This window comes from Eurypyga helias, unplaced genomic scaffold (assembly GCF_000690775.1).
Source record: "Eurypyga helias isolate BGI_N326 unplaced genomic scaffold, ASM69077v1 scaffold10488, whole genome shotgun sequence".
NCBI lineage: Eukaryota > Metazoa > Chordata > Aves > Eurypygiformes > Eurypygidae > Eurypyga > Eurypyga helias.
Genome location: NW_010268891.1, coordinates 10,183 through 25,925, shown reverse-complemented (window position 1 = coordinate 25,925; position 15,743 = coordinate 10,183). Strand labels below are relative to the sequence as shown.

At 38.8% G+C, this 15,743-nt stretch overlaps 1 protein-coding gene across 1 annotated transcript; it reads left to right on the top strand.

Annotated features, from left to right (window-relative positions):
• Positions 1 to 4,253: 4,253 nt before the first annotated feature.
• On the top strand, positions 4,254 to 11,547 carry MARCH5 (membrane-associated ring finger (C3HC4) 5; the record flags this gene model as incomplete). Its single annotated transcript, XM_010157902.1, has 5 exons — positions 4,254 to 4,456; positions 7,227 to 7,357; positions 9,245 to 9,428; positions 9,846 to 10,012; positions 11,161 to 11,547. Coding segments are annotated over 5 exons (802 nt in total), but the record flags the coding sequence as incomplete, so codon positions are not given.
• Positions 11,548 to 15,743: the final 4,196 nt, after the last annotated feature.

The following is a 15,743-nucleotide window of genomic DNA, read 5'->3' as shown; positions in this document are numbered from 1 at the left end:
CAGGGCTCCAACACGTGTAACAGTTATTTGGGAGACAAATGCCACACTCCAAAAGTCCATTCCTTCTTATTTTCCCCAGCTTTAAATGTTGGGCATGGTGTCATATGGAATGGGATATGCCTTTGGTCAGTTGGGGTCAGCTGTCCTGGCTGTGTCCCCTCCCAACTTCTTGTGCACCCCCAGTCTCCTCACTGGTGGGGTGGTGTGAGGAGCAGAAAAGGCCTGGACTCTGTGTAAGCACTGCTCAGCAGTAGCTAAAGCATCCCGGTGTTATCAACACTGTTTTCATTACAATCCAAAACGCGGCCCTGTACCATGTACTGTGAAGAAAATTAACTCTGTCCCAGCCCAAACCAGCATGGATCTCTAGTCTTTACAAATTTCTCTTCCTCCACTTTGCTCTTAACATACGCAATGTCCTGAAAAGAGTTTGTCTTTTGGTAGAGAAACAATCTGATGCAATAAATGAATTATTCTCAGGAGTAAGAACAGAATTTCTGAGGCTGGAGTGCTTTAGATGCTGGGGAGCTGAATCAAAAGGACATTTGTAACCCTGTATTCAAAGCTGAAGTAATGATATTGGCCTGTTTTTTGTGTATGTTTTGTTTCTATTTTTTTTCTTTAAGCCAAGGAAGTGTGGAAAAATACATTAGTGTTATTGATTTGGCTGTGTAGAAAGTCATCAAGGAAAAAGGGTTGAATTTCTGTCAGAAACAATGCTTTGTTCCACCTTGTCAGCCTTTTCTATTTCAGGTTATCTGAGTAGCAGCCTGATTCAGTGGTGAGAATCAAGGTCATATTTTATTCAGTACAAGAAAATGGAAAATCTGGCAAGAGCCAAGATACTTGTTTTGAAATGGTTTTATTTAGCCCTTTCTGCTACAGCTGCTGTCAATAGAGATAAAGCTGATGACAGAATACAAGGAATTTACTGTTCATTATTCATGACTTCCTAAAGGTTTAAGTCTGTGAAGGATTTTGTTATTCTTTTCATGGGTCCTCCAGGTTCTCAGATACAACGGCCTGGCAAGAAATCGGATGAAGCAATTAAACAGAAGATGCATATTTTTCTTGACTTATTAACCTTAATAGAAAGCTGGAGTGGAATTTAATCTACAGAGTATTCATGGGCAAATTCACTAGCTAAAATTGCAGTGTAGCAAGATTATGTTTATGCTTAAATCTGTCATTATTTCAATAAACTTCAGACTTCTGTGGTTTGGTGGCATCTGACCTTACTGGCGTCCACAGACCTAACCAGCTCTGTTGTGAAGCCTTGACTTTAAAAATAAGTATGTAAGTTACGGATTTAGAGCAGTTGTAGACCTGAATAGGATGTGGAACCAAGGAGTAAACATTTATCTTCAGTGCAGCAAAAAACTGTTCCTCTTTGACAGTTATCGGTAGTGTTGTATTGTACTGTTTGTTCTTAAAGTAAATTTGGGGTTTCTTGGTGTAAATGGAAACTTCATAAACACTTCAAGAACTTGACTTCCTGAGGAACTCCTTGAGATCAAGTGCAATGAATCAAAACGTCTGCCATGCTCTGTGGTACTTCCAAGTCTTTGTGGTGGTCTCGGCATTTTCATCTAGATCCTTGCCAGCTAGTGGCTGTCTTTCCTCCTCCTGCTTAGCAATGTTAATGTGTCCTTTTGGGAACATGAAGGTGAGAAGAGGGATGGTGTTACAGGAGTGCATAACATGACGATTCCGATTTAAAGAGATGTGGGGAAGGACAGAAAGAAGCCAAGTCAGACTTTGCTTTTACCTTTCCACTGAGATGGACAGCAGAAATGCAGTTCAGCTTCAAGATGTCAGTCGTCTTGAACACACACAGATGCAGTTCTGGTTTGTAGAGCACCAGTGTTACAAGTTTACAGCCCTACCTACTGTAATGTGCTCTCTACTTACAACTGGACGTAGGGACGTGACAGTTACATTTGTTTTACCTGTTGTTCAGTATTAAATTGCTTTTCCTGCATTCTTCCCTGGAATCTGCATCTCGAATTGTGTTCCCTTGCACAAATATGCCAGTAAGAAGTTGCTACAGCCTACGTTCTGCTCTTACACACTCACAGCTTAATTTCAGTGTACTTCCACCACTGTAAATCAGTCAAAAAGATTCAGTGCTTTAAAAGAATCTCTTGCAAATATTTTATAGGTGCAGTTACTCCTATAAAGGAAACATGGTTATTCTTCTGTAGAAAATATTTTGAGTTTATAAATAGAATACTATCCAAAACAGTGAGTTCTTAAAAGGAAGCTGTTGGACAGTATTTTTCATTACTTCAAGTTTGAGCCTGACAAAAATCAAGTTTCTCATTGTAGATTTTTTTTTTTTTTTTTGCTCATAGAGGAGTTAGATCAAACCCCCCAACCTGTTTACAAGTGACGTGCTAGGCAGAAAATAGTGACCTTTTAAAGGAATTACTGTGGTTTTGTTGCCTTGAAAAGTGGCTCTCATGAGAGATTGGCCCTTGCTGTGCATATATTCCCATCTAAATTTTGTCTAATGAGCTTTAGGTACTTACAAGCATTTTCTTTGTTTTTTGGGGGTGTGTGTGTGTTTGTTTTAAGAGGTGCAAAGGAAAGACCTTCAGTATGTATATGATCAAGTTTGTCAAATAACAATGACAATAAAATGGCAACTTTTAACACTGATTTCCCTAAAACAGAATATGACAATCTAGCAAAGCGAGTTGGGTGGAACTTCTAAACTGTATTTTTTCCTCCCCAATGCTAACAAGGCTTAGAGATGGAAGGCAGAAAGGGCAGACTCAAACAAAAAATGTGAAGGGGAGAGGGAATAAAGGTGAGGAGTGGTTGAGAAGCTTGAAACAGTAAAAAAAAAAAATTTATTGAAGAGTTTAAAAGGCTAGGAAGAACGTTTCTAACTGACAACAAATGCTAGGGGAGGGAGAGGAAAATCGTTAGGAACCACTGCAACATCCCCACATAAGAACCACAGTCACGATTATTGAATCTTAACATCGTTTTGTTTAATAGTGCCAGACCATTTCTTAGCTTCTTACTGCCTCAATTACTGTCTGTTAGTGGTTACACATAAGCTTTTTACTGTTTCATTTTAATGATGTAACTCGGATTGTTGAGAACAAAACTTCAGCATGAAAGCAGGGCTGCAAAACGCATAATGTCTAATTAGATTGTGTCTTGATAGGTAAATTATAGGGATGCTATTGTCATACCTTTTACAAAGGTTTAGCTAGGATTGCAATGGCTTGTGTAACTTTTATTTTAAAAAATATATCAAACCAGGTTATATTTGTAGTAAAGTCTTTATTTTGTTAAATTCTGGCTTATCGGCTAAACTGCAAGATATTCAGTATGGGAATTAGCAAATTATTTCACAGTAAAATCTAAATTCTTTGGTCAACATATATGACATTTTCCTAGTTTAGATCTATATTTCACTTTCTCTTGCAAGTTGTAAGGTGTCCAAGGGTCTGGGCTAATGATCAAATCACACATCTGGGAATTACTAGGATGTGTGCTCTCTAAGGTCAGGTCACAGCCTGTCAGTCTTGTGTTTTCTCCTGATAGAATTAATATGTTTGAGTGTTACGTATCCAGGTAACTCTTCCGCGCAGACATTTCCTCCTCTAGTGGTGCAGCAGTATTCTTGAAGTACATTAGAACTTAGTTTATATTACACACAGTTATTTATCCGAATGGAGTATTTTCTTTTTCAAAGATAGGGAATGATTTGAATGTAACTGTTTACAGTTTGGTTTGTGATACATTGTATCATTTGTGCTCTTCTGTCATTTAAGTGGATTGGCGTTAGTTTCCCAAGTAACAGACTACTGTATTGATCCTGTATTTTTAATTTTAAAAACTTACCAAAATGTCTGCTGTAGGAGATGATTAATACCTTTAAAAGTATATGGATTTTTCATATGTTTAATTATTCAGAGATTGAACTACAGTCTCGATGCTTTTTAATTCATTAATTATCCAGAAGTTAAATTAGAAATTCAGAATGTAATAAAAGCAGTTTAGCTGCCTGTAATATTAATACCAGACCAAGACTCTGGTAAAAAATACTTATGTTTCTGGTGATTAAGAATGAAGCAACAAGTATCATCTCCTCTAGGAGCACATTTTCTAAAACTACATCTTTAAAATTAACTTTCATATGTGAAAGCAGGTAGAAGTAGTAAAAAAACAAGCAAACAAACAAAAAAACCCTACAAAACCAAAACAAACTTTTTTTCCCCTTCCTGTAATTACAGAAGCTGCTGGGTTTGTTTTGCTACCGATGAAGATGATCGGACAGCAGAGTGGGTGAGACCTTGCAGGTGCAGGGGCTCTACAAAATGGGTTCATCAGACTTGTCTACAGCGCTGGGTGGATGAAAAGCAAAGAGGAAACAGTACTGCTCGAGTTGCTTGTCCTCAGTGCAATGCAGAATATTTAATAGTATTTCCAAAGCTAGGTAAGAAATATATTTACATTTTAAACATAATATAATGGGTTGTTTTCTTTATACTGTTCCCACTTCTTTCCAGTCTCTCTCACGCCCCACCTTTGTCCCCGTCCCCCTTTTTTATACTCAGAGCATCAGTTCTGTTGATAACTTGTCTGTTGCCTTTTCTGGGCAGAAATAACTAACTATATTCTGCTCGTGTCCTATTTGGTGGTTTAGTTTTATACCTTCTGAAAGTTTTGGATATGTTCCACTCTGATATATTGCTAAGTCTTACAATTAATTAATGGTTAATGTGATTTTTTTTGTTCTTGTTGAGCAGAGGGTGACTTCTTCCAGCACTTGTCACATCTTAGCACCTAAACACATCCTTTACGTTTTTGTCAGCTTGCAGAGCAACTGTTAACAAAGGAAATTCAGAGGGAAGAACTTTACTGAGGAACCTGTTGTATTACCTGAAAAAGCATTTTTTGTACTTTGTTTGGGAGGTATTCCCAAGTAAATATTGCCCTGCATTCAAGTGGCACTGTGTCTGTTACTGCTGGGCACTACTCTAACTGTTATCAAGGTGAAAGAAAAAGGTTGGAGATGGTCCTCAGGTCTGCTTACTTGAGTAGCTGAGTAGGATACTGCACAATATGTTGCATATAAAATTAAATATACATAAATTGGCAGTGGTTGCCTTTACTCCAGCCCTCATTTATCCATATGTTCTATGGATATTACGTAGGGAAGAAAATTAAATGCTACCCTGGAAACTTAAGTTTTGTTTCAAAGTAAAACTGCTTGTTAAAGAACTCCTGATATAGCATGCGAGTACAGGTGTTTAGAGGATTTTAAAGTTGTTTAAGTATCTAATTTCTGTAATGAAACAGCTGAAAATAACTTGCATTGTCAGTTCTTTGGGACAGGGTCTCTTTTCTGTTAGTATAAGGGCTGATAAAATTAAGGTGTGAAGGGAATTTTATATGGGTGATGACATTTATTTCCAGGATAGAACACTGCAAAATAGAAAGGAAAATATGGACCAGTGTTTTGTTGATATTCAAGAAAACACAAAAGAGCATGAAACTCACTACCACCTTATTCATGTATCAACCATTATTCAGCTTTTCTAGAAGGATAAAGTAGAGATGAATCTTAATCTCCATCATAAACAAGGGAACAAATGATAATATTTAGCTTTGGCAGAAAAAAAGAGTTTGATATCTGGACACTGACAATGTACAAACCTTGAAGCTGTTTAAAATTCTTGTGTCCTGAATGACGAAATTGTCATGTGAGCTGACTTTGTATTTTATTTTGGCAACGGGAAAAAGGCAAAGCAGCTGTAGTTTGGAGAGGATACATGCACATAAACAACAACAGGCAACTTAATTTGCTCTTGCAGTTTGTGATGTAGTTCATTTGAAAGCAAAGATTCCTAAATGCTAACATTCCTAGCTTCTGAAGCCAGCCTAAAATACTTGCATGCGAGTGTTCAGCTCCATGTGAGTGTTCAGCTCTTGTCTGCTGGCATGCAAGAATCCTTTGATGTATTCTCACTCACAATACCATCTTCTTCCATCTTTAAAGATGAGAAGGGCATAAGAATTCAGACTTGTGTCAGAGTATGAGACATCTGTAGTAGAGCAGAGAAATGAATCTGAGTCCATCAAACATGAATCATGAGCTTGAAGTGCCTTAAAAAATGAGACAGTCTTGCCTTCTTGTAGCTCTTTCTAGTAAGCAAAAACTGTTACATCATATCTCAACTGAGTGTCAGTCAAGGTCACACCAGGCAGAGTTAGGACAGTACCCATGTCTCTGCTGCAGCAGGCCTCTTTTGAAGACATTACTAGTCATACCATTCAGGAAACTAAAATTACTTGAGCAGAGAAGAAATATCAAGTAAATTTTCCCTGAGGTATCATAGTTCAGAAGCTTATTTACATTAAGACTTCTGTAATGTACTGCTGGAAAGCAGTTTCTGTGGAAGGGTTTATACAGTTGGGTTTATAACATGGTGATAACATTTTTCACTTCCATACATACAATTCAGACTTCAGCTTTTGGCTTTCCTTTTGCTGGTGCTCTTGCAGTCTATCAAATTAAATATGCAAGCATGCCCTTACTGACCTCACCAGAGTTGGTCAGCTCAAGTCTTGCTTTGTAAGTCAGGCAAGTGCAGTCGTCTGTAGACAGAGCAGTGAAACTCTAGTCATGAGTTGTTGTCAAAGGCTCTGAATAACCTCAACAGAAGGGTGTTCTCCTCCAACATTTGAGAGGTGGTCCTCTAAAAATGCAGCCTTTTCCAGCCAAAGTAATCTTTCATACAGACTGTGCCACCTTTTACTGTAAAACAGGATAGTTTAGTGACAAAATTCTCAGGTGAAGCTGTCAAAGATAAGCTCATGAAATAAATTACAGCTAATTAGTATTTCTTCCTTTTGAAAACTAAAATACCTAACAAAAAAGGCTCTAAGCCTAAAATGGTTTCTACAACAGAAGAGTTCTGATTCAACACAGACAAAGGTAGCTTTAGTAGGTAAATAAGCCAGTGCTCTAACCAGTGTATTAATCTCTCAGGTGTCACAGTGAATTAAATGGTAGGTAGAAATGTTACAGGTTTAGCTTAGTAGCTTCTTAATTACATGTTCTCATTTAAACAGTGTGTGTGGGATGTTGGACTTGTATTTTGCCAAGTTCATTCTTTCTTAGCGGCGATAGCTGCCGAGAGCTTTATTCAGTATGCTTTTGTACGTGTTTATCTTGAAACCTTACTTTTCCTTTATCATAGGTCCAGTTGTTTACGTTTTGGATCTTGCAGATCGACTGATCTCAAAGGCATGTCCATTTGCTGCGGCTGGAATAATGGTGGGCTCTATATACTGGACAGCCGTTACATACGGAGCTGTGACAGTGATGCAGGTACACATGTATTCCCTCTCCTCACCAGCTGTGAAAGAAAGGCTTCTAAAGAGAATGTCAAGTAATTAAAACTCCTCTTTCCTTGTCTTAAAACATGCTTTAGGTGCTTTCAGCACTTTCAGTGTAGTTAAAAGTGAATTCAAGATGGGTAGATAGAAGGCTTTTCCCTGCTAACTGATCATGCTCTATAAAGCCAACTATGCCTGTTCGAATGCTGTTCAGTCTGCAAAAGTCACTACCACTGTGGCTGGCAGCCTGCTGCAGGGCAGACAGGTGAATCCACTTCTGTTCTTACAGAAAAGGTGCCATTACAACCTCACTACTAACAATGGGTAGTGTAATTCATCAGAAGAGACATGAGAAATATACTAATAATGTGGACAGGTGGTAGACTGTTAACTATGGAAAGACTTGTTCATAGCTGTCCTAGTTCAGCTACAAGATGAGTTTTCATAGGTTGTGCAACTGGAAGGACCTTTGTCACTATTTTAGCCATAACCTGTGTTTGCCTGAAAAGTATTTCTGATGCTAATTCAGTTGTAGATAGGATTAACCAATCTCCAAGCTAGTAAGTATTGCTCTACACAGTTCTAACTTCAAATATCCAACCTAGCCCTGCAGTTCTACAAGTCACTCCATGGCAAGGTTGTGTGCTGGTTTGGTTCTGTTTTCACGTCATCTCGAAGTAGAAATGTATACGACAGCCACTTGAGGTGGAGCCCAAATGAGTTGATGCAGTATCCCTGGTACCAGTGTGGCCATAGCGGCCGCGTAAGTGATGTATAATGACGTTCAGCACCTACTCCATTCCAATGGATGAGTCTCTCTACTACAGAATAGTCCACTTAGGAATTTCCTCATCTGATACTTTGTTGTTGTAGCCCTCAGAGGAGCCTTGCAACCACCTATAATACTACAGCTGGACTTTGTGGAATCTTCCAGTCCTTATCTCCTTGCTCACTGCTACACTGAGCCTTTTTCTGTAGGAACTGATGCGACCTTTTTAGCTTCTCTAGAACTATGTAACCAAACAGAAGGATAAATGCGCCTTTCTGTAGTTGTGTTGCTTTTGAAATGAGGATCTGTCTAAACATTACTTTAGACAGCTGGTTAAATCCCAGGTATGAAGGATTAGCTATTTTCCTCTGATTTAATGGGTTTTGATCATATAGATGGCATGCTGGGTAAGAGGGTAATTTATTTTTGCTTATAATAGAGATTAAACTGGTAGTGGAGGGGAACTGTTCCACTCCTGTTGCCACCCCAGATTTGCTAGGTTGAATGAAACTTGTTTCCTGATGCATTTCAGACTCCTTTCCTTCAGTTGAAGGGCCAGAGAGAAGCACAAAAGCTATTTTTAAAGGTTAAGCTTCATATGGAAAAAAAATAAATGCAGTATTGACATTGTGACTCCACTGGTAGCTATGTCAGTACCAAAGCGTATGGGGTCACTGAAAACAGAAGTAGTAATCTAAAGCAGAAAAGACAAGATACTGAGACTCTTTTTGATGGACAAGGACTATTAAGGAGAAAAAGCCTTGTGTCAGACATCACAGTTTGGGTGGAAGAAATGCTATTTTGCTATTTCAGGTGTTTAAGCTTTTAGACAGAAACTTGTAAAACTTTTCTTGAGATGGTAAGGAATTGTGTTACAGTGCTCTGCAAGATTAATGATGTGCAGACCAGGGCTGGTAGCTCGTCTGCATTACACTTGATAAGCAACCAGGGATGCAGAGGGAAAACGGAGTACGTTAGGTAAAACAGCCTTTTTCTTTTTTCTGTAAGTTAAAATGCATGGGCAGCCCCGAGCAAACTAGACTTTTTAAAAATTATATTCTTTCTTCAGTCGTGGTCTTTATTGTTGTCAACTACATACATATTTACCAGGTTGTGGGTCACAAAGAAGGACTTGACGTCATGGAGAGAGCTGATCCTTTATTTCTTTTGATTGGACTTCCCACTATCCCAGTCATGCTGATACTGGGCAAGATGATTCGTTGGGAGGACTATGTGCTCAGACTGTGGCGCAAATACTCCAACAAGCTACAAATTTTGAACAGCATATTTCCAGGTAATGTGATTAAATTTAAAAGGAAGTATCAAGTTTGAATTTCCCCCTTTAGGAGATGGCGATAGGCGAGTAGTTTTCGCCATGCTTAAGTAAAGGTGGTAACGCTTTCCCTCTGGTTTATATTTGGTCTGTTTAGATGGTGTTTGTATAGTGCCTAGGGAGAAAGGTGGGGCGTGAGGAGCAGGAGCATTGGTTCAGTGAAGGCCTTAGCAACAAAACAAGCTACTGAGAATCTTGGGTGGTCTTTGAACATAAAAATTAATACAGTCACTGAAGGGAAACTGAGAAGACAGATAGTCCTGAAAGTAACTGGGTTACAGACTTGTAATGGAGTGGTGGGTGGCCCTAATGTGCTTTCTGTTTCTGTTTGAGGTAGTGGCTGTGTAATCTTTTCTTCCCCCTGTCTCATCCCTTTAGGCATTGGATGTCCTGTACCTCGTATTCCAGCAGAGGCCAACCCTTTGGCAGATCATGTCTCTGCTACACGTATTCTATGTGGAGCTCTAGTTTTCCCTACTATTGCCACGATAGTGGGCAAGTTGATGTTCAGCAGTGTCAACTCAAATTTACAAAGGACAATCTTGGTAAGATTCAGTATTGTTTATTTCATAACATATTATAATATGGGAATAGTAAGTGTTAGGTTGCAGGGGGACACGGAGAAAAAATTAAAGGGAATGTAGATTAATCTGTAACTGAGGAGTGGCATTTGATTATGGGAAGGTGTTTTTTTTTTCTGGTTGCCTATCTTGGCAGTGCACAAGCATCACATGTGTGAGAGACTTTGTCCTTATTACAGAAGCTAATCGCAGTTCTAGACAAGGCTGAAATTTGTATCTGTTACTGCACTGGGCAGATCTCGGCAGTAATTAAGGGTGATAGTGAAGATGAGGAACCATCATCTAATCTAATCTAACCATCATCAACTAATTCTTTGAGAGAATCCCTTTTTACCTCTTTTAATAAGGAGAGAAGAATAAACTCTCCATAGAAGTGGAATGGAAGGGGAAGGAGAGGAGAGCATCTCTTCCTCTGTGAATAACCTCTCTGGCTTGCAGCCTTTCAAGGGGAAGCACACCAAGTTTGACAAGGTGGTGCCCCTGGTCATCTGACTGTCACTTCAGCCCCTGTTTGCAATTCCAACATGCTCAGGCACCCCTCTCTTCCATATGGAAGAAACAGTGATATTACAACCATTCATGCAGACTGAAGGCTTCTTAGTGTCTCTCCATAGTCTGAATACTTGAGATAAACATAGTGTAAAACTTTCTGGGGGAAAAAAGTCTGTTTTCGAAAACGCCGATTTTCTTGATTTTGGCAAGTGGCCCTTTCCAGTCTGATTATAGAACAGCAATTAGTATTACTCCTTGCGCCATGTATAGTAGCCAGAGAAGGGAGGAAAGCAGGTACATATCTGCTTTTTCCTTTGTTCTTTAACAAACCCAAAATACATCCTGTTTAGAGTATTTGTTAGACTTCCAAGCAAATGTAAGCTTTCAAAAGGTTTTATAGCTCCAGTATGTAATCCCATTAAATAACATTAACCTCTGTAGTAGTGCACTGTGACAAAAAAATTTGAGCTACTTGTTGGGAATTGTCCTAATTAGCTAAACTTCAAAAGAAAATGCTGTATGATTGGAAAATAAATCTTCTTTGACCAGAAATTTTTAAGACGACTTGCACAGTTTAGTGTCCTATTATTGCAAGCTTTCAAAATATCTTTTTATTTCAGGGTGGAATTGCTTTTGTTGCTATAAAAGGAGCTTTTAAGGTTTACTTCAAACAGCAGCAGTATTTGCGCCAAGCTCACCGCAAAATTTTAAATTATCCCGAGCAAGAAGGAGCATAAGGCTGTGATCTCCAGATGTCGCGCAGTCTCACCTAACAGCTTTCCATGTTGTATTGGTTCCATCATCATTGCACACTAGTGGAGAATTGTGATAAGCCACTGCTCCTTTTTTTTGTTTCTTTAAGTATAATAAAGCACTGTTTCGTGGCAGGGTAAATCCTTTCAGCAACCACTGAACCTAAGAATGTGACTTGGCTTTCATTATTTTTGGGTATTTGTGCTGGGCAACAGGCTTCTGAATCATCTTCTTTGAGCCAATATGCTGAATGGAAAAAAAGAGAAAGCATCGACCACAGAACACGAACCTTTTAAAAGGTGTATTTAATGTAGGCTGTATCCAAATGACTCTTCTGGCTGCGTTTTCATACCCACGCTATCATCCCGTTCAGCATTTTGCACAATGAGAGGGATTTTTTTTTATAAAGGAAACGCGAATCATTACCAAGGAGAAGTAATTGTGGGACATCAGTCAATAAATATTTCCTTGGTTTTCTGCTGGTACCAAACAGAGAGTGTAAAATACTCGGCTGACGACTCAGAGAAAGCAGAAGATGGATCGCTCCCTTCAGGACCTGTGTGTCAGCTTTAGCCACCTAAGTTCTAGGTGGTGCCATCAGCATGGCTTCCAGGTGACTGTTTTATCACTGGTCATTTTAACTGTCCTCTTGCATCTTCTGCAGTGCCCAGTGTCATTTTCTCATGGGTCTTGCACTGTTCTGTGACTGGTGCTGGAGAGCTTTTTTTTTTTTTAACTCCACAGTAAAATTATTACATGGGGGGAAGTAAATTTCAGTTGCTTATTTTGTAGTGAAGTATTGGCGCACTCGTTTAGTTTTCATGTTCCCTTTGATGATGTGAATATCTGTACAAGTACAAAGAGCAGAGGAACCAACACTGGACACTAAAGCTACATTTAAACTGACGGATTAGCACGTTTCTAAGCTTCCAGACCTGGGTGCATAACAGCTCAGCTCTGTACCAGGACTAGGCTCTCTCCTGCCCGCGTGAGCTCCCGTGGAAGGGTCGGCTGGCGTGGGATGACACTGTCCTTTGGGCACCTCATCTGAGCGTGGTACGTACCAGTGGGCCCGACCCTCGCTCTTCAGACAACTTGGCTCCATTCTGTAAAGGACTAAAGGTAAATCTTACAAGTGTAACATAGTAAATTTATTTATACAGTAAGCTTTACTGTTACACTATGTTCAAAGTAGCCAGCTGAGGGAGACATTAGCATTTGAGTTATTTGATGTATTTATAAACTTAATTTCAACAGAAATTAACTATTTTGTGAGGTTAAGACTTGACAAGCCATTTAATATTCATACCAGACCTAACCTAGATTTAGTACTTGAAGTTTGTTCTTAATAACAATTGATTTGTTTTTCTCAAAGCCGTAGGGTTTGGTTTTTTTCCTTGTTCGTTTTAGTATGTCGAATGCATGGAGAAAGGTTTAAAATCTTTTAGTGGAAGTATTCGTAAGTAAATATTTCTTCTCACCAGAAATGAAGTAAATGCAGAACGGACTTCATATTTGACTGCAATAATGTATGTTAGAGACATTAAAAATATGGTACCTTTTCTATAGTATGTTTATCTTAATTACCGAGATGTTATATTTTAGAACTGTACAAAAGTGTATATAATGGCCAGCTAGTATTCAAAAAATATACAGGTATTGAAAATTATACATTCAATCAATATCAAATGCTTCTGAGGTTCTTGCTGTAACTGAAGAATTACTGCAAACTTCTAAGTCTGCTGATTATATTTGTCTTAGTGGGCTCACTTTTATATAAAACTCTAACGCTAGAGTAGCAGCCTCTGAAAGTTGCTGCTTTCTGTAAGATAGTCTTGAAACAATATAATGCGTATTTCTTACAGAATTCATCATTTCGAGAAAACAGCTTTTCAGTGGTCTCCATTTGTATATATTTCCAACCAATTTATTACTGTTTTATAAAGTCTCATGAAGAAGTGAATGACGCAGATTAGTGGGTTTGAAATTTGTTCCATGGGAAAACTCGCTGTCTCTTCTGGAAGTTAAAGCTATTGTAAACATACAATTATAAAAACACTGTATGAACTATAAAATTGCTTCACTTGAGTGGCAGAAGGTCATTACTCTGTTGTAAATCTTGTTTTTAATTATTGCAAATTAGAGTTACGTTGAATTAGGTTGAATAAATATTTTTTACACTCCCTAGTGTATTTTGTGAGTTGAACAAAAGCCTGTTGCAAAACTTATGAATGAAAAACGTGTTTTAATGCATAGCTGAGGACTTATATAATCAATTCTAAGTTGATAGCCTAAAGAAAAATCTTGGGGATGAAGGAAGAATTACTTTAAGACTTTAAACTTACATTTACATTTAGGATATTCCTTCACCCACCCCAGTGATCAATAAATGATGTAGGGGAATGCATTTCTCAAGCAAAAGAATCGTTGCAACGACTTCTGGCAACACAGAATTGGGTTGGGAATTGCTACGTATCCCTGGGCTGGCTGATGTAAAGCATGTACGTGGGGAATACACTGATCCCTTTTCATTGAAAAGGATGATACTGGCTGTAGGAAGGATTTTTTTTCCCTTTTCATTGAAAAGGATGATACTGGCTGTAGGAAGGATTTTTTTTCCCTAACAGCTAATTTATGTCCCATTGCTTTCAGAGCAAGGAATACAAAATGTTACCTGGCGTTTCCCAGTGAGCTTTCTGATCTGTAACTTGGTTTCTCTTAGCCTGCCATTACATCAACACAAGGGCACAAAGTATCGGAGCTGTGATTACATAAATAAGAGATGCTTCTCCCCTTCTCTCTCCCCTCCCATCTTAAATTCTTAAGAGTTAGATGGAACACTACTATACCTTTTTTTTTTTTTTTTGATTGAATGGTGGTTCTTCCCTTCATCCTCTTTCCCCTGCGAAAGCTTTTCTTCATAACAATCTGCAGGAGTTGCCTAGTTTGAAGTATATTAATTCTCTCCTCATCTGGAGTTGTTTCTCAAAGGTTTGCTCTCTCATTTGGCTATCAGAGGAGTCCACTGTGTGGCTATTTATGACCTCTCCAGCATTATATTAGCTCTGTGCTTGTAAGAAAAGAGATGCTTAGGTATTGTGACTTCAGTCAGAATGATCTGTTTTAATTGAGGACACAATTTTTACAAGAATTTCACAGCTACATAACGTTTATCATGGCAGCTGTGAGGATTCCCCTTTTTTAAACGCACACCTTGGAATGTGGGCAAGTTTATGGAGTAGGTGTTTGAGGGTGGTTTGCGGTAGCTTTTTACTAGCTGCTTTTCTAAAGAGTTTTTAAACAACAGGCAGGTTTGTCTGTCTGCATAGTGGTTTGTACTGATGGAGAGAACTGGGAGAAGTCAAACTACAGAGGTCATGGGTCCATCTACTGTTGCACCAGTCATCTTGCTTTGGGAACCCTATACTTAATGTTTTACATCCATGCCACTTTCTATTCAGGTTTTCTGTTCTGAAGAACTAGGATCAAATTTGTTCAACGCATCACTCAGTACAGTCATGCTGTCTGTTCTCCTAAGAAATGCCGTGTTAACAATTCCTGCTTCCCATTTTAAAGTACAAATCCCAGTTTCACTAACACATCTGGGTTTGGAACTTCTCTAGTAAGCAACTGTTGCTGAAACTTGTGTTGATGTTTTTGGTTGTTGGTTTTGGTGTGTGTTTGGGTTTTTTGGTGGTTGTTTGTGACTTTTTTTTTCTTCTTCTTTTTTCCCCAAGCATGCTGAGATGGGGTTGATAGAGGAAAGCATGAGAGAGGATCATAGGTAAAAGCTAGGAATTCTGAAAAACAGTCTTAGCAGTTGTCTTCTCACTAACAGGCCCCTTCCTCTGCACCCTTGCCAAGTCACTACTCTGCTCTACATAGTGTGAAACAAGTTACTATACTCAAACCCAAAAAGGAGTTGAGTATTCATTAGTTCTTGTGCAGTTTGAGTATAAGTTTTGACTTAAAATGCTTCAATAAACCAAGTCACTACTCTGCTCTACATAGTGTGAAACAAGTTACTATACTCAAACCCAAAAAGGAGTTGAGTATTCATTAGTTCTTGTGCAGTTTGAGAATAAGTTTCAATAAACCACAAACACTCTTTGGCATTTAATGAGGTAAGTACTCTTCTCACGTGCTCCGAGTACACCACTGGATGGGGCAGTACATCATCCCCCCAATATCCTCACAGCCTCTCAGTACCCAAACTCCCATCTCCTAACCCTAATGACTGAAGAAGCACACCTTGTCCCAGTGGTCTCACACTTGCTGAGACCTGGGAAAAGAATCTCACGTTATTCTGTTCCAGTAAATCCCAGCAAAATCTGGGGAAATCAGAAGTTAGTGTTCCTTAATGAGTTGGTTCAGTTCTTGTAGGCGCCAAGGCCAAGACTACCCTCGCTGCAATTCAGCATGTTGCTCTACAGGAATGAGCTGTAAAACC